Source organism: Oryctolagus cuniculus, chromosome 10 (assembly GCF_964237555.1).
Source record: "Oryctolagus cuniculus chromosome 10, mOryCun1.1, whole genome shotgun sequence".
NCBI lineage: Eukaryota > Metazoa > Chordata > Mammalia > Lagomorpha > Leporidae > Oryctolagus > Oryctolagus cuniculus.
In genome coordinates this window covers 54,512,754-54,530,239 of record NC_091441.1, presented here as the reverse complement: position 1 = coordinate 54,530,239, position 17,486 = coordinate 54,512,754, and the positions used below count along the sequence as shown (strand labels likewise).

General features: G+C 54.9%; 1 protein-coding gene across 2 annotated transcripts in view; it reads left to right on the top strand.

The window, feature by feature from the left end:
- Positions 1-17,486, top strand: part of CABLES1 (Cdk5 and Abl enzyme substrate 1) — a 108,453-nt gene that overhangs the window by 51,186 nt on the left and 39,781 nt on the right. For both annotated transcript variants that reach the window (XM_051851355.2, XM_051851354.2), the window contains exon 3: positions 3,891-3,983. In XM_051851355.2, coding sequence (XP_051707315.1) covers positions 3,891-3,983 — 93 coding nt within the window. The remainder of the gene's footprint in view (positions 1-3,890; positions 3,984-17,486) is intronic.

The window sequence follows — 17,486 nt, the reverse complement described above, 5'->3', positions numbered from 1 at the left end:
TGCCGCGGCTCACTAGGCTAATCCTCCCCCTGTGGCGCTGGCACCCCGGGTTCTAGTCCCGGTTGGGGCACTGGAATCTGTCCTGGTTGCTCCTCTTCCAGTCCAGCTCTCTGCTGTGACCCGGGAGTGCAGTGGCTTGGGCCCTGCACCCGCATGGGAGACCAGGAGGAAGCACCTGGCTTCTGGCTTTGGATCGGCACAGTGTACCACCTGTGGGGGGTGAACCAACAGAAGGAAGACCTTTCTCTCTGTCTCTCTCTCTCTCACTAACTCTGCCTGTCAAAAAAAAAAAAAAAAAAAAAGTTCTTTTATTTACTCAGACATGTTCTGGCTCCCAGGAAATTCGTGTGTGATGTAGGAGAAGAGACATCCGTTCAGCCCTCGGGGATGTGAGTTCTTGGCCTTGGACGTTGACTCACATCGCTGGGACCTTGGTTTTCCCATCTGTGAAATGGGAGGGATCGCTGAGGTCCTCTTCAGTCTGTGAAACAAAGGCACCTAACGACACTGAAGTGTTTCGGGAACTGTGGGGGCGAAGCTTGTTAGCCCGACATGCTTGGCAGCTCAGCACACGGAAGAAATGGCTCCCAGGCATCCATTAAACCTTTCCCATAATTAAGTGTATCCTGTAATCAGTGCCAACATGAAAGAGCTAATCTTTCATTACATTGGTTTTTAATTTAATTCTATCCTAATTTAATTTTTGCATCACTTACAATATATGTTTTAAATGGGTGTTTACACCTGATGCAGGCAGCTTTGAAATTAATTTGCTGTTTGCTTAACCTGCGCAAACCTGAGTGCCGAGTGCTACAGTCGCCTTGGCAATTGTTGCTAATGCCACACTCTAGCAGTTCTCCTTTCTTAGAGTCCCTGGTGGTTTGCTTGAATGCTTACAAAAGGCAAAATGACAAACAGCTTGCTGAGCGAGGGCCAACGCGGTGAGCGCCGGGTGTGGCTGTAGGACGAAGGCCCTTGGGTGAGCTGTGCACATCAGTTGGCTTTTTGTTCCCTGTATTCTCCCAGAGTGCCAAGTGAGGACTTTGTGCCTGCCTGGAGGGGTGCCTGGAACCCAAGAAAGAAGGATTTCTCCGCTAGCCATGGAGAAATACCTCATTCTGTCTGTGGCGGATGACGTCATCGGCACCTGCTCTGATTTGCCAGACGGGTCTGGGCTGGTGGGTGCTGGGGGCTGCGGCTGTGACAGACGTTCCTGCCACGCCTCCTTCCCCTGCTGCTGTGGGAGCCGTCTGTGGCCTTTCCACAGTCGCTGGAAGGCCAGGGAGTGGGGTGCTGCTCTTCCTGCAGGCACGGGAGGCTCAGGGCCGTCCTCGCTCTGTGCTGGCATTGGAGCCAGCTTCCTGGGGGGCGGGAGAAGGTGCCAGAGTTTGCCGAGGTGGGAGGATCTGTGAGACGCCTGTGCCCACTCGGTGTCTGGCTTGTGGCCTGACTGGCCAGCCCCAGAAGCTCTGCTGTTGCTGGGGGCAGGTATGGTAACCATCTGAGGACACTCTGGAACCCTTGGGCCATCCAGAACCCTCTGGAGATGCACAGAGGTCCTCGTCTCTCCAGTGACCCTATGTTCCTCGAACCGTCTAGGTGAGAGACAGTTGGAAACCTTGGATGGCCTGCAGACCCTGGCAGTAGATGGGAGGCAGTTTGGAGGTCTGAGTCTGCATCCAGAGGGTGACCCCAAGAAGACAGAGTGAGGTTCTGTTCCCCTGAACCAGTGAAGTCTAGGTTTAGAAGCCTGGGGCAGGGACGGGCTTGGAAGGCACCAGCTCTCTCTTTGCCTCTGAAACCCACAGGAAGCATCTGCCCGGGGCCCCGAAGCAGGGCTCTGCAGGTCTCTAAGAGGAGAGTCTTCCTCAGAAGCCAAGAATTCAGGGGCAGGCGTGTGGCCTAGTGGTTAAGCCGCTGGTTAAGACCTCTGGGTTCCACCTCTGTGCCTGACTTCAAGTCCTGCTAAGGCACACTCTGGGAGGCAGCTGGGTTCCTGCTACCCATGTAGGAGACCCGGATCAAGTTCCTGGCTCTTGGCTTTGACCCGCCCTCGCCCCCTCAGATCTCCTCTAGCAGACTGGAGCATGTTCTCTTTCTGCCTCTCAGATAATAAACAAAGCCAAGCGCTCAGGTCCTTTAGTAAGTACTGCAGTTCTAATAACACTAGAGGCGAGTAGTAACAGCATACGCATACTTTGTCCGAAGAGTCTGCTGCTGCAGATGGCACGTGAAACCTGCATTTGTGCGCGTGTGCAGAAGGGCATGCATTTAAACGTGTCACTTGACAGTTCATAAACGCTCACGGCAGCAGCAGGGAAGGCTGGGAAATCTTAGCAATGGCAACAGGTCCAGGTCTGTAGTGAATCTGAGGGTGGAGGCTGGGAGGACGTGGTTTCCATTGGAGCTTCTGGATCCAGTGTATTGGGTAATGGCCAGTGGGGCTATCCTCCACTGCACCCGTGGCCTGTGGAGCCCCCTCTTCCCAGAGAAGGCCCCCAGATGCTTACCTCACACCTGCCTGCCCCTTGGCGACGACTCCTTGCTGGTTCCTCCTGTTGTTCCTTCTCCCGACTCTCAAAGTGCAGAGGAGACGAGTTCCGTGACATCCCAGTGCGGGCCTCGCTGTGGGCTCTGGGAGGAGGCTGGGTGCTGCTGCTCCACCACTGCCCCTCTGAAACACGCCCGCAGCCCAGGGCGGCGAGGCTCAAAGTCAGAAAGGCCTGCTGGTCGTGGAAACCGCAGTCGGAAGCTCACAGCTCCCCTGCCCAAGAAAAGGCCGACCTTGTTGCTTGGGATTCTTGCTTTGCTGGTGGTGCTGCGGTTTTGTGACTTCAAATCTGGCGGCGGCCTTGGAAAATACTGTACACAGACGGGCTCTCTCCCACCTTAGGCTTGCTCTGACAAACCCGTAGTGCAAGCCCAGGCGGTATATTCCAGAAAAAGAATCTCTCAAATCCAAGTCCCTTTAGTTCAACAAAGCCACAATCTGTCTGAAAATAGCAACTAGCTAGGTCTCTGATGCACGCTCTGATTCCATCTGTGACTTCCCAGGCGCACTCCAGTGGAGAGACGGGGCAGCGCTCCGGGGGGCCGAGGCCAAGATCCTGCTCCGCAGGAAGAGTGACTCAGGGTTGTTGGCAAAGTGCGACTCTCCCGTGGTTCCTCCACTCCGCTCTGCAGCCTTTGCATCTACAGTTTCCCCTTGCCTTTCCCTGGGCTGACCCAGGAGGAGCCTTCTCGAGACGACAAGAAAGAATCATGTCGTGGGAATCTGTGTCGGCTGTGTTACTGTGGCTGAGGACAAGAGTTGTCATTGGCTGGCTTTCCACAGACTCCTGTAAAATAGTATTGAGGAAGTTGTCTGTCGGTGTTTTTTAATTTGTTTTTTATTTTTAAAGGTTTATTTTTATTCATTTGAAAGGCAGAGCTGGAGGAGGGGGAGAGACAGAGAGGTCTTGTTTCAGCTGGTTCACTCCCCAAATGGCCACAACAGCCTGGGATGAACCAGGCCAAAGCCAGAAGCCAGGAGCTGCTTCTAGGTCTCCCATGTGGGTGCAGGGGCCCAAGCACTTGGGTCATCCTCCATTGCCTTCTGAGGCACATTAGCAGAGAGCTGGATCAGAATTAGAGCAGCCCAGATTCAACACAGAGCCCATAGGAGATGCTGGTCTCGCAGACTATCCCACCACGCCTGCCCCTGGGGTGTGTGCGTGCTTTAAAGCTTCCTTGCGTCCATCTGCATCGTCTTCATGACCCCAGGTGACTTCTGCCTGCCGTGGGGTGTCGCAAACCATTCGTCCAGTCTTTCCTTCCTGTCTTTCTGTGGAGAAGCCTGCGCTGTCCAGCGAGTGGCTGACCGGGCTTTTGCATCAATTTTTGTTTTTCAGATGTCGAACTCTCTCAGGTTCGCCCAGACCAAAGAATTTTAAGAAGATTCATTTTATCAAGAACATGCGGCAGCACGATACCAGGAATGGCAGGTACCGCACGAACACCACCGTGGCCGTGAGGGCGGGGAAGGGTCAGTGGCCCAGACCTGGCGTGTCTGGACCCATGCTGCTGGGATGAACAGGAGGTCGCAGCACCCCCTCCACACTCCACAGATTCCTGGGCCTGCCACCTCTGGGGGACGTGTTTCCTCCAGCTCCCTGGTGGTTCTTGTAAGCGGTCTGTTGATTAAAAATTGTGGTGTTTAGGAAATGTACATGACCGCGACGTCAAGTCTCTCTTGCCAGTGCAAATAGATTCCTTACTGGCACACGTGTGAAAATGGCCTGCTGGGCACGGAGCTCCAAGGGTGCTGTGCCACCCTCAGGGCCAGCTCCTCCCTGTGGCCTCAGGGCGTGACTCAGAGGCAACTGTCAGAGCGGAGGTGGGTCTTGCTTCAAAGACCACAGTGCTTGAGCTCCTTCTGATTTGTTGGAGACCACAGGGCCTTAGGGACGCTCTGTAATCCACACCAGGACAATTGCCAGGCGCTCAGTTAGACCTTGAGGACCCAGCTTTGCCATAACTTGGTACAAGACGCACTGTGTCACCGGCTCCACAGCACTGACGGGCATGGTTTCCCAAGGCTGCTTTTCTTGAAGCACGTGTCTATGTTTAAAGCCATATGAGGATGAGGAATGCCATTTTATAATGATTCTGGTGGTTTCAGAATAGTAAAATTGAGCTCTCCAAATAAATCTTTGTATGTGAAGTACACACCTTTTAGTTACCATCCACCCAACTGTTAATTATTAAATAGAATACTCTGAATTTTTCTTTTTTGTATTTACTTCCTCTCACTGTCACAATTTTCGTGCCTTTTTCCTCTAACCACTGTTTTTTGTTTTTTTTTTTTTCCTTTTCCTTTGAGGCTTTTACTCACTAAACACAAACCTTACTTTTGCCATTTTTAGTATTGTTATTTGTCATGGTGTACATTGGTGTTTTTGTTACAATCTCTTTGACTGCAGAAGAAATATAGACAGCTTTTAATTTATTTTTTATTTTTATTTTTTGACAGGCAGAGTGGACAGTGAGAGAGAGAAAGGTCTTCCTTTGCCATTGGTTCACCCTCCAATGGCCGGCGCGGCCAGCCGGCGCACCACGCTGATCTGAAGGCAGGAGCCAGGTGCTTATCCTGGTCTCCCAAGGGGTGCAGGGCCCAAGGACTTGGGCCATCCTCCGCTACACTCCCTGGCCACAGCAGAGAGCTGGCCTGGAAGAGGGGCCACCAGGACAGAATCCGGCGCCCCAACCGGGACTAGAACCCGGTGTGCCGGCGCTGCAAGGCGGAGGATTAGCCTATTGAGCCATGGCGCCGGCTGACAGCTTTTAATTTATAAATACTCGTAAAATCCATGGCAAAGTCAAAGGATTGGGCCACATTAGCCGTGTCCCACCCGGCTGTTGCCAAGTGTCCAGGACATGGAGTCCCCAGATCCCGGCCTGGCGTGTGTTGGCCTTGAGAGGGTGTGGTTAGTGAAAGCTTTGGATTACAAAGATTTCTAAGGTGCATTACAAAGCTGCCTTCCCCAGCACCCCCTTGAGCCAGGAGGAACTTAAAGAGTAGGGCAAGGGGTTTTGTGGGGGTGGGGATGGGGTAGCCTTCAGGGGAGCCAGGGATGCTTATCTTCTCTGGGGGGTCTGAGAAGTAGCATCAGGGGTAGGAAAGAGCCATGACGACCACCGTGAGAACAGGGGACTACTGGCGAAGACGCTGGCGAGGTGGGAGCTGCTTTTCCTGTGCATACAGAAGGTGGGAGGACTGGGGGTGGGGGGTGCACCTTCCTCCTTCAGGCTCATTAGCAAGGGTAGGGGGTCCTCAGCCAGATGAAGGAGCGAACCCTGGGGGAAGCCTGGACTGGAATCTGATTTCCGAGGTGGCAGAAGGCCACTGCGGTGGAGCTGATGCATGAGGGGGTGACTCAGCCTTTCCGTGGAGGCAGGCAACAGAGTGGGGTCTCCCCGGGGTGGGGGTGGGGGGCTCAGCGTTGGGATGAGCTCTGTCGCCGGCAGCAGTGGGTAGGAGAGGTCCTGGCCATACTCTCGGAGGAGCAGTGCCACGGCTGGGGTCTCTGATCACCCACCTTGGGCGCACGGGGACGCATTCAGTAGTGAGCCATGGAGCCACGAGCCTCCAGCTTGCCTGCCTGTGTGGGGGGCAGCCCAGCTCTGAGCAGAAGGCTGGAGGTGTTCAGTAAAGAACTTGAAGGTTGGATGGGAAAGTGGAGTCCCCAAGGACAGGGGATGAGCTGCCTCTCCTTGCAGAGACTGAACAGGAGCCTGGGACGCAGCGTGTGGCACTTCTGTTAAGTACTAAGGCCCAGGCTGTCTCGGTCACTGCTCCAGCCCCGGCTTCTGCCCAGCTCCCGAGCCTCCCTATGGCCTCCAACCAGCCCAGCCCAGCCCAGCCCAGCCCAGCCTTTACACCTACAGGCTGAACCTTTGCTCTTTCTGGCCCTGAAGACGCTGGTACGGAGGTTCCTCTGTCCCCAGGCATACTGGCCATGTGATAGAGGCCCTCGTGTGCAGGAGGGGCAGGGCCCCCTGTCTCAGCCAGAGCGCAGCTCATGAAACAAGCAGTGAGTCTCTCACCAAGCTCAGCATCTGATCTAACCAAGAGTTTCAAGTGTGGTTTTTAATTAGATGGAGGAGATGAGATACATTGAGAACCAGAGACAATAAAGTCTGGTGGAGAGAAAGGCTAAGTTGACCTCATGATCGTTAATATTGGGGCAGCTGCTTCGAAATACCTCACCTGTAAGGAATTGCTTCCCTCCCCAGCATTAGGCGAATCCTTACCTAACGGGTGTGCACGATGGAAACCAGCCCCCACCCCCAGCAGCTCTTGTGGTGTGATAGGGATGAATGTTCAGCAGAACCGTGCCCGCGCAGATCTCAGACCAGGGCCAATGGCGATGGGCGCCTCAGCCCCACTGTTAGAACTGGAGCCCTGCTGGTGTCTGGTCTGCACACAGGTGCGGGGCACTGTGAGGGCAGTTGCCAGGGGGTGCTGCCTAGACAGAGCCTGCAGGACACCTGGGGCTCCAGGGGACCTTTGGAGAGATGTCAGATTGGACGTTGTAGTTGGAGGAGGAAGCAGTGTTTCCCTGAACTTCAGAACAAGATCTCAGGAAGCTCAGACCCAGGACTGGGTTCTTGTGGCTGGGCCCTATTACCAAAAGAGAGGGCAACATTATGGGATGATCATGGAAGATGTTTGTTGAGCCCTTACTGGGTGCCAGGCTCAAGGTACTTAATGCTTTGTTTCATTAACTCAAAACTCAATAGGTGTTTGTTTATAAGTGGGTTTGCCTTCAAGGGTGGAACAGATTTAGAAATACAGATAATCCTTGGAGCAACTTATGAGGAAGATGTTACTGTCTTGTGATAGGTGGGAAAGTAGTCCCCAGAGATGTCCCCGCAGCTGACACAGTGAGGCGATCGAGGTTGTTGATGAGCTGACCTGGAAACGGGAGGATGATCCCGGGTTAGGGACTGGAGTGGCCTGGCCATTGCTGGCTGTGAGGATGAGGAATGGGGCCACAAGCCAGAGACTGCAGGCAACCCCTGGAAGTGGGAGGCACCAGGAAGCCACTTGGTCCCCAGAGCCTCCGTCAGGAACCAGCTCTGCTGACATCCCGTGTTTTGCTCCATTTCAAAGTCCTGACCTCCAGAATTACAAGTGTGTGCTATTTTAAGCCGCCAACTCTGGTTATTTGTTACCCGGATCATAGCATATGAAAATAGTCATTATCCTCATTTACAGGGAGGAAACTGGAGCTCGTAGCCAGAAAGAGGGAGGTGGAGTCCCAGTCCTGGTGTCCCACGGGAGCGGTGGGAGATGAGAATCCACCCACTGTCAGGAAATTCTCCGCTGCAATTTTTAAATTTTGATTTTTAAAAATCTTTAGCTAAAGGCCAGGACTAATTAAATAATAAGGACTAAATAAAGTGGTTTGGGAAGACCTGTAAGAGGCTGAAATCTGGAGTGAACGAAAGACACTTGCAACAGTGGGAGCCTGTGTCGTTTCCTGCCAGCTCTCACGGAACACGGGCAGAGCCTTAAAAAGTAAAGCACAAGATGACCCAGCGACCCAGCAATTCATTGCTAGGTTTACACTGGACAGATTGAAAAAGCAGCGTCCAAACAGATGTGCGTGCGCCCACACAGCGTCACTCACAGTAGCCAAGAGATAGGAACAACCAAGTGTCCACCAGCAGATGAATGGATAAATAGCATTCAGTCTTGGAAGGGAGTGGAGGTCATGAGCCTGGAAAACATGCCGAGTGAAATAAGCCAGACACAAAAGGTCAAATCTTGTCTGACTTTATTCATTATAAAACAATCAGATTAGGTAAAGATGTAAAGACAGAAAGCAGATTCGAGGTCACTGGGGGTTAGGAGGGGAGGGAGTTATTGCTTAATGGGTATAGAGTTTCTGTTTGGAGTAATGGAAGATTTTTGGAAGTAGATGGTGATGATGGTTGCACAACAGAGTGTGTGTCCTTAGTGACACTGAAGTTGTATACTTACAAACTCCTCCGTGGCACATTTTACATTAGATGTGTTTCACTAAAATAATGGATCAGATGCCAGTGATAGCTGTGGAGTGTATTTCTTTTTAAAGATTTTTATTTATTTATTTGACAGAGTTACAGACAGTGAGAGAGAGAGACAGAGAAAGGAAAGGTCTTCCTTCCATTGGTTCACTCCCCAAATGGCCACAACGGCCAGAGCTACGCCGATCAGAAGCCAGCAGCCAGGTGCTTCCTCCTGGTCTCCCATGCGGGTGCAGGGCCCAAGCACTTGGGCCATCCTCCACTGCACTCCCGGGCCACAGCAGAGAGCTGGACTGGAAGAGGAGCAACCAGGACTAGAACCCGGTGCCCATATGGTATGCCGGTGCCGCATGCGGAGGATTAACCAAGTGCACCACGGCACTGGCCCCAGCTATGGAGCTTTTAAAACCAGATCCAGAAGAGGGAGGGGAAGGGCGGTGGCCTTGCTGGGGCTGGTGGTTCCGGGGGAGCAGACTTCAGCTGCTGGCTGTGTGGCCTTCCCCGAGTGGGACTGTGCAGTGTGGAGTCTCCAGCAGGGCAGTGGCGCAGCAGGTGCTCAGTGCGTGTGTGCTCAGTACTTTTCAGTGGGTTTTAGTCTTTAGGGCTAGGTCCCAGAGAATGCGGGGGTTCTAGAAATGCAAAGCTAGGTTTGAGTTCCCAGGGAGAGTGAAGGAAGTTTTGAGTAGTGCCCGGCAGATGTTGCCGTGAGGAAGTGGGGTCTGCACTGGGAAGAGAGGGTCGATTCCACTCGGGATAGACGGGCAGACCCACGGCTGATGGCTGGCAGAGTTCTGGAGCAGAGGGCTCAGCGCTTTAGAAAACCGTGCCAGGTTGTTTGCAGTGAACGCGAGTTCACGGGGGAAGAGGCATGCTAGACTAACTTCATTTCCTTGTAATGGAATAACTAGGTTAGGACATTAGGGGACAGCTGGAGCTGTTACCTTTCTTGATTTCTGCATAATATGGGGCTTCCCCTCATCCCAGCGTGTCCCAGTGGATAGGACGGTGGGCAGAGGTGTGGGGGGAGTTGGAGGGGTCAGCTGGTGGCTGAAATTCCTTAGGCGCCATCTGCAGCCTGAGCGGGGTTTGGGTAGAGCATGGTGCCTCTGCTGCGTGGACCCTCCCAGCCTTGTCGTCAGTGGCATGTAAGACCAAAAGCATGCAGTTCCTCCATCAGCTGGAGGTGGGAGGCCCAGCTCCCCAACGTCAAACTTAGTGGGAACAGCGCAACCCGGGTGTGTGAGCCGTGACAGTGTAAGGTGGACTTCAGAAGTTCGTGGGAAAACTGCCTTGGCGCTTACACGGCAGGGTCGCACCTAGGCCACCAACATGAGGTGACGACAGAGCGAGCTCCTTTACCTTGCCTGAGAGGTCACCGGCAGAAGCCTATCGCTCCCACCCAGAGTGGGTCTGGATTTCTGTTGGGCCGCCCCATGGCTGTGCACCTTCCAGCAGGGATGGGGTGCATCCAGCCAGAAGGTGCCCGATAAAGCAGTCCCTTAACTGCTGCCACCAGGCCTGTGTCCAGCCCTTCAGTGCCTGCTCCTCCCACCTGCTCCGCATGGGGCTGTTGGGCTGCGTCGGTGGAAAAGTGGCCACAGGTTGCAGGTCCTGCTTCAAGGAGCTTGGGACTGGATGGGGAAGTGGCTGATAAGCTGGCTAACAAGTAAGGAAACAGGAGAAGTGCTGTGGAGACAGACTGAGCAGCTGAGGGGTGAGGGGCCACAGGAAGGGCTCTAGGGGCTGGCAGAAGGCAGGAGGACCGGCAGCAGTGGAGGCCTCGGCACTGAGGCTGAGACAGACAGGTGCATTTGAGGCACCGTGGGAAAGCCCGCGAGGAGGAGCCAGTGAGCCCTGAGACTTGGGGCCGCCGGGTCTTTGGGAGCAAGGTGGGAGCCACAGAGGGTGCTGGGCAGAGAGTGGGACGATCTGCTTGCCAGGCAGGAGTAAGAGCAAGCAGCGGTGGGGTTTTGGGTAATTTTGTTCCTGTGGATAGAAGGTGAGTGTGTATCATCTCCTAAAAGTGAATTTGTTTTGTTGTGAGGTTGGGAAACCCGTCAAGGCTTTTGAGAAACTGTTGCAGTGTGGGAGTGAGCATTTTGTGCAGGAAGGGAGGTGGCCGGCAGCCCCTCGCCCAGGCACTGGCACGGGGCCCTAGAGCGGCCTGTGCTAGGGGCAGCTGGCAAGCGGGAGCTGCTGCTTACCGGATAGGATCCAGTCATCATTGGCTGTCCTGTGCGTCTTCGCTGAGAGCCCCGCTATGTGCTGGGCACAGGAGCACACACCAAAGTGAAGAGCAGCTCAGTCCCTGGGCAAGAGAAAGCCCTGGAAAACGCTAGATGATGTTTGCAGGCCCTCCCAGGAGCCAGACCAGCTGCTGCCACCCGAGGGCTCCTGGTGGATGGAGACAGTGGGACCATCACGGTGCAAGGTAGGACTTGTGAGCCTGAGACTGACGATGGCAGGTGCCTCCATGAGCTTTGCATCCAGTGACCATGGTGGTTCTGTCGGGGAAAGGACCTTGCCCATGGAGCTTGCAGTTGTGAGACCCAGAAGTACCTGTCTTTGGGAGGGACAGGAGGCAAGAGCCCTGGGTCACGTGGTCTTGGGATGCCTGCCTTGGGCCCTGTGAGCAGGTGGAGAAGTGTCCTTGGCCGTGAGCAGACTGAGGTGTCCAGTCCCCAGGGGAGAACTTGTCAGCAAGATTGAAAAGGATCTGAGGTGGGCGTGGACCAAGACCTGAGCCTGGAGACCTCTCTCAGTCGAGAACCCAACTGGGCAGGAAGACCTAACAGACGCGGAGGACTGAGGCTTTTCAAGGGAGATGATAGAAGAGTTGCAACGAAATCAAGCTGTAGCCTTGCCTTTGTGAGCCAGACATCTTTGGAGGGAAAGGGAGGACCTTGTTTGTGGTCTCATCAGCTTTGGGAGGGCCAGTCTGAAGGGTGAGCAGCTGGAGGAAGAGACACGTTCCAGAATATACGGCAGCTAGTGACCGGCGCCCAGCCAGCCTTCTGTTCTCCCTCCATGCGACAAGCGTGTCCAGTCCAATGGAGGTCAAGGGTCTTCCCAGGGGAACCGTGAACGTCAGCCCCTTCCCAAGCCAGCCTTCCCCCTCTCAGAGCTTCCGTTTGTCCGTGAAAAGCGCGGAGCCCGCTTCCTCCCACGCGCAGCAGGGGCCTCTGTAGCCATTGTCTCCGTCACCAGTGTTTAGCACCGATTTTCAGGAAGGTGTCCATCCTGGGGGCGGAAGCCCCCCCATCTGATGCTGCAGTGATCCTCAGAGCTGCCCACAAGTGTGCTGACTCATCGCCTGTGCTGAATACGAGAGGGGCTGGGTGCTGAGAGCACAGGTGCCCGCGGGGTCCTGGCCGGCCATGGCAGGGTGCTGGGTCAGGATCGAGTTACTCACCTCTGAGAAGCCCCCTTCAGGATGGGTTAGCTCTTCTTGCTCTGGGCTCAGTAGCACCCTCTGCTTCCCCTCAGAGAACCTACACCCCTGTGTAACCTTATCTCCCACCCAACCCTAAGCGGGGTGAGGACAGAGTCTGACTTGTGTCTCTCCCCAAGCCCTCATGCGCTGTCTGCCATGAAGCGAGGGCTCAAAAGTACTCGCAAGAGGGAGAGAGGGAGCCGGAGGCGCAGACCACACAGGCACAGCTCCTTAGCTGCCAGAGAGAGCCTGGCCTGTAGGAATGACAGTGGTTGAGCGGCCGTGGAGGTGGTGGTGGCAGTCATGGTAAGAAGAAGACACCCCCATGATGGTAACGTCGGCAAACCTCTCGGCATAGTGGCTTGGATGCGTCACCCGACCTGGTCTGTGCCAGCCCTGAACCCCCCAGCCCCTGGCTTCTGTGCCCTTGCAGTGGCACACAGCTCTGCGTTGGCCCATGCTTCCTTCTTGGACTTGCACTGCTTCTCCAGGGCTCGACCCACTTACCAGGCGCTGGTCCCAGCCTGCTGTAGCCCCTCCTCGGGCCCCCTGTTCCAGCACCGCCTTCGTCCTCCCAGCTCCCTGCACTGGCGACTTCTTCAGTGCTGTCTCTGTCCCACCCCGGGCCAGCAGGGAGCAGATTGCTCTGGGAAGAATGTCCTTGGAAGCCCCCCAGCTTGCTTTGCCCTTATCCCCAGATGAGGCACACCCCGCAGTGAGGAAACGCATGCCCCCAGCGGCTCGGCAGGCTTTCAGAAGACTTCCCAGAACGTCTTGTTGTTGCCACTGTAGTTTGCATTCAGCTCTCATTATGTGACTGCCAGCCCTTCTGAGGGCGGGGCGGGGGGAGGGAGCAAGTCCCCATTCTTCCACTGTAAAGAAGGCCCTTGACTGGGGAAGGCGAGGAGCTGGGAAGAGGACGGGTTTCCCAGATCTTGCCACGTTCGTCTGTTTCCTGACATTGCCTTCACCGTCCCGTGCACTGTATGTGTTGTGTGGGCATATGGAGCACCTGCTGAGCAGGTGATGGGTGGCACAGAGCCAGCCGTCTGCATTTCCCAGGGCTGCCATAGAGTGTACTACAAATCGGGTGTTAAAACAGCCCAGAGGGGCTCTCCCTTCAGCTCTGGAAGGCCGCGGAGCGGCGCTGTGTGCCCTCGGGAAGCTCTCAAGACCGTCTCCGGCCTCTCCTGGTCTCGGTGGTCCGTCGGCCACCTGAGGCTGCATCGCCCCAGTCTGCTGCCACATGGCCTTCTCCCCCTCCTGGTCATGTGGGTGTCTCCAGATCTCTCTTTAGGAGGACACTGGTCACAGGATGGAGGACTGCCCTAACTCAGCCTGCCCTCAACCTAACTCAGTTACGTCTGCAAAGGCCATGCTCTCAAATTAAGTCCACCTTCACAGGTACTGGGGCTTAGTGCTTCAGCTTGTCTTCTGGGGGGACACAGCAGCTTTTGGAAGTGTGCTCTTCTTGGAAACGCACGGGATGAGCTACAGATTTGGGGAAATATACTTCTGTGCCTGTGCCTGGAGCCTGCCATGAACCCCTGGGCTGTGGGGCCCCTGGGTGGGCTTCACACATCACTGTACTCGCCCCTCCCCCATTGCTGTGGGTGTGGCTTTCTTTCCTTTGCCTTCTGCAGTTGGCTGCTGTTTTCACAGCATCCTTAGGAGACAGTTTCCGCTATAAGGGGATAATGCACCTGGAAGAGATTGGACCTTATAGCCAACAGAGGCTCCCCGGGGGGTCTGAAAAAACACAGGAGCTTGTGGCAAAAGAGGAAATATTTGAGGACCCTGGATGGTGCAAGTTGTCGCCAAGGCCGGGCGGGAAGGGGGCGAAGGCAGATCCCAGAAAGGTCCTTGGCAAGCTGTCAGCCATGAGGGTCCTTGCGTCCCCTGACTCTTCAGAACCTTCTAGCACTTCCCCAGCAAAGCATCGCTGTGTGGTCTGGAGCCTCATGAGCCCTCCTACCAGAAGCACCTTCCTGAGAGCACCGAGCCAAAGCCACAGAGAATAAAGCGAGGCCAGCCCCCAGTGTGCCTGGTGCCTCCTGGACCCTATGGAAAAGGTGATGTCTCCGGAGGCGGCCTTGCCCGTGTGGGCGGCAGCCCCCTACCCCCACCCCCTGCATATGTGTGTCGGCAGTGTGGCCTTTAGCTCCTCAAAGGCCCCGGGCCCCACGGCGAATTCCTCATTTGAAGTCCTGATCTTTTCTGTGACGCTTTCTGGCCATCTCAACTCGGAGCCGTATGTTACGTGTCACGGATGGGGAAACCTATGTGGGCTCTAGGCGTGCCGTTTGGACAGAAAGGAAGGCGGCTGCAGCGGCTGGATGCGAAGATGTGGAAGCAGCCAGTTTCCAAAGCCTGCTGGAAATGCAGTTTGCCTGTCTGACGTCAATCTTGACGCCAGCAGCGTCTGATTGAATTCTCGCACGAGTACCAGAGGCATGCGAAGGTGGCAGCCAGCTCTGAATCTCTTCTTGGGCATCTCCAGTTGAATGCGTGTTTCTCCGCTGCTGAGCAAAGCTGCAGATTCACGGGACTCTTGCCCGCTGTGGTCACGGAGGACCTGTTGGAATCACGCTGCTGCAGTAGGAAGCCCCGGGGAGAGAGTGCGCACCACCCGTTCACGCCTGCTGCCCGGCTCAGCACTGCCCTTCCTCCAGGTGCTAGAACTCCTGCGGGAGGCACGTAGGACGTGTTCTTAGGAGCCCTGTTGGCAAACCTGCCGTGGATCTGCCGTGCAGGCCTCTGCCGTGGATGCCCCCTGAGTGTCCATGAAGGCGCTGGAATCCAGCAGCCGGAGCCACAGGCCCGGAGACTGGCCTTCCTCTCTGCTTCTGTTTGAGACCGGCCCGGCTGGCATTGTTGGCAGTGAGTCCGTGTCCAGAGCCGCCAGCCCTGACCCAAGCGACAGAGTAACTCTTTTCTGAATGAGAGGTGTGTTGTCAGCCTCTCGCGGACTTCACGGGGAGGGCCACCCAGAGTGGGCACTCGTTGAATAGAACAGTGCAGCCCTTTTGCTAACGGTCGTCTTGTGGTCGAATGATTGGAAAGAAGACCTGGGTCGTGTGTGGGCACTGAATCTCTCTTATTTTCTTGTGCTATTAAAAACGCCCAGACACACTCGGCGTGTGGGTAGAAGGACCTACGGGCAGAAAGGAATGAAGAGAATGCAGTAGCACTCAGCCTGTTGGGTTTGTTGACAGCACTTGTGCCTCCATCGCAGGAGTCGCCGGCGGTGGCTGCCAGGAGGAAAGGGGAGTTCCAGGCTTCCCCCAGCAGGCGGCAGGGAGTGGCAGTGGCATGGGCACAGCCTCCCTGCGGTAGCTAAGGCAGCTTGACGTCAGCCCTGCTGTGACCCAGCACCCTGGGGCCTCTCCTGGTGTCGGGCTGCAGGCCAGGCTGGAGAGCCACCTGGAGCAGCCAGGGGCAGGCAGACATGTTGGTGTCTGAGAAGCCCACGGGAGCAGGCCTTTCTAGCAAGTCTTCGAGAAGAGCCCTTGAGTTTAGAGCCCCGATCTGCCACACCTGCTGGTGCCTTGCTCTGGGCACTGATGGGCTCGGGCTTCGTCAGAACGTCTGGCTCCTGCCTGATCCGTAGGACGTGGTAGCCGTCATTCTGCCTGCTTGAGTAGGTTGCTGTGAGCATCACGCTGTTACAAGCTCTCTTGTGGGCAGCATGTGTGAGAGACCAAGGGGGCCGGCCGGGACTAGTGGGCTGTGGTCAGGACACACCTAACCATTAGCCTTGATGGCCCACTCTGAACAAGACACCCCTGTGATTGCTGCAGAGACCAGGGTTGAGGTCTGTGGCATCTGCCTCTGCCTGTTGCATCGCAGAGCCAGGCCAGGCATGTGCTGTGGGCCTTCCACTGTCCCGGCAGTTCAGCCTTTCATGTCTTAGCAGGCCTGGGTATTTAGCACAAAGGCCTGGAGAGGTCAAGTTCAAGGTCCTTGCTGGCCAAACTTAACCCACAAAGCTGGCCTGCAATAAAGACAGGTCGTAATGTTTATTGCCTGTGTTATTTCTAGGCTCTGTTCCAAGGGTTTTCCCAATGTGAATCATTGATTCTCACGATATTCCAGTAAGATCAATACTAATTGCATCCCATTTTTTTTAGTTGGGGGACACTGAGGCTCGAGAGAGTTGCTAAGCTGTCTGAGGTCAGAGTTGGTGTTGCTTCCATCCCATCCCGCTCACCATTGTGGAATTAGCCAGCTGCAGCCTTCCCCTCCCCATGGCTTGCACTCAAGGGCCTCCTGGTGGCCCAGACCGCATGACCCTGACATCTAATGGGCATTTTTGAAGGGGCTGTATGTGCTAAGCCCTAGAAAAGGAGGCAGGCAGAGGGCTAGCAGCACTGATCACGTCAGTGCACTCCTGGGATGGGGGGCTGCACCAGCCAGGGAACCCATAGCTCAGTGAAGGGAGAGCTAAGTTTTGAAGAAGAACTAGGAGTCACCAGTGCTCCGAGGTGAGGCATAGCAGGCAGAGAAGAAATAGCATGCAGAGAACACAGGTCTGAAGAAGCAGGAGTTTTATCAGAAGTGAGGGTCAGCATTTTGCATGGATGAATGATAGGCTACAGGAGGAAATCATGTGGTGGGCCTGTTGAGACTGCAGAGACAAAGGGCTGGGATCACAGGGCCGGCTTTGCTGAGCCAGAGAGCCAGACTGTCCCAGGGCTGCAGGTGGGTTACTCTGGGGATCCTAAGACAAGGCCAAAACCCCCAAGCCTTGGCACATCTGGGAGCATGCTTTTCTCTGGCTTCATTGCAACAATTGTTAAGGGAAAGATCACAAAAGTAAGTAAATTCTGTACATGCTCTGTGCCGACCAAGAGCTAAAGAGAATGCTTTCTTTTTTTCTTTTTTTATTTGAAAGACAGAGAGTGAGGGAGCAACAAATCTTCCATCCACTGTTTCACTCCCTCAGTGGTTGCAACAGCCAGGGCTGGGTCATGTGGAAGCCAGGAACCAGGAGCTTTTTCAAGGTTTGCCATGTGGGTACAGGGCCCCAAGGACCTGGGCCATCTTCTGATTTCCCAGGCCATAGCAGAGAGCTGGATCAGAAGTGGAGTAGCCGGGACTGGAACCAGTGCCCATATGGGATGCCGGCACTGCAGGCTGCAGCTTTACCCACTATACCACAGCGCTGGCCCCAGAGAGAATGCTTTCTAATCTCTTTATTCATTTTCCCAATTTCTCATCAGTAGTTGCCTTTGACAAAAGTAATTTTCACATGCCAGAATAAGTACTTTTGAAGGATTTTTAGTTTTGTTTTTCATGTTTTTAAGGTGGCTTTGATTGCATAAGAGCATCATGTAGACTCATCTCCAGTTGTATCTTTGTAGCAGTGGGGGGGGGGGCGATTACGTAATTGTTCCCTTCCTCTATTCTCAGAACCTAACGTGTTGCCAGTGCATAGAAAACCTAATGATCACAACAGCACTGGGGGGCGGGGGGTGGAGTGCAGGGGCTCACGGTTTCT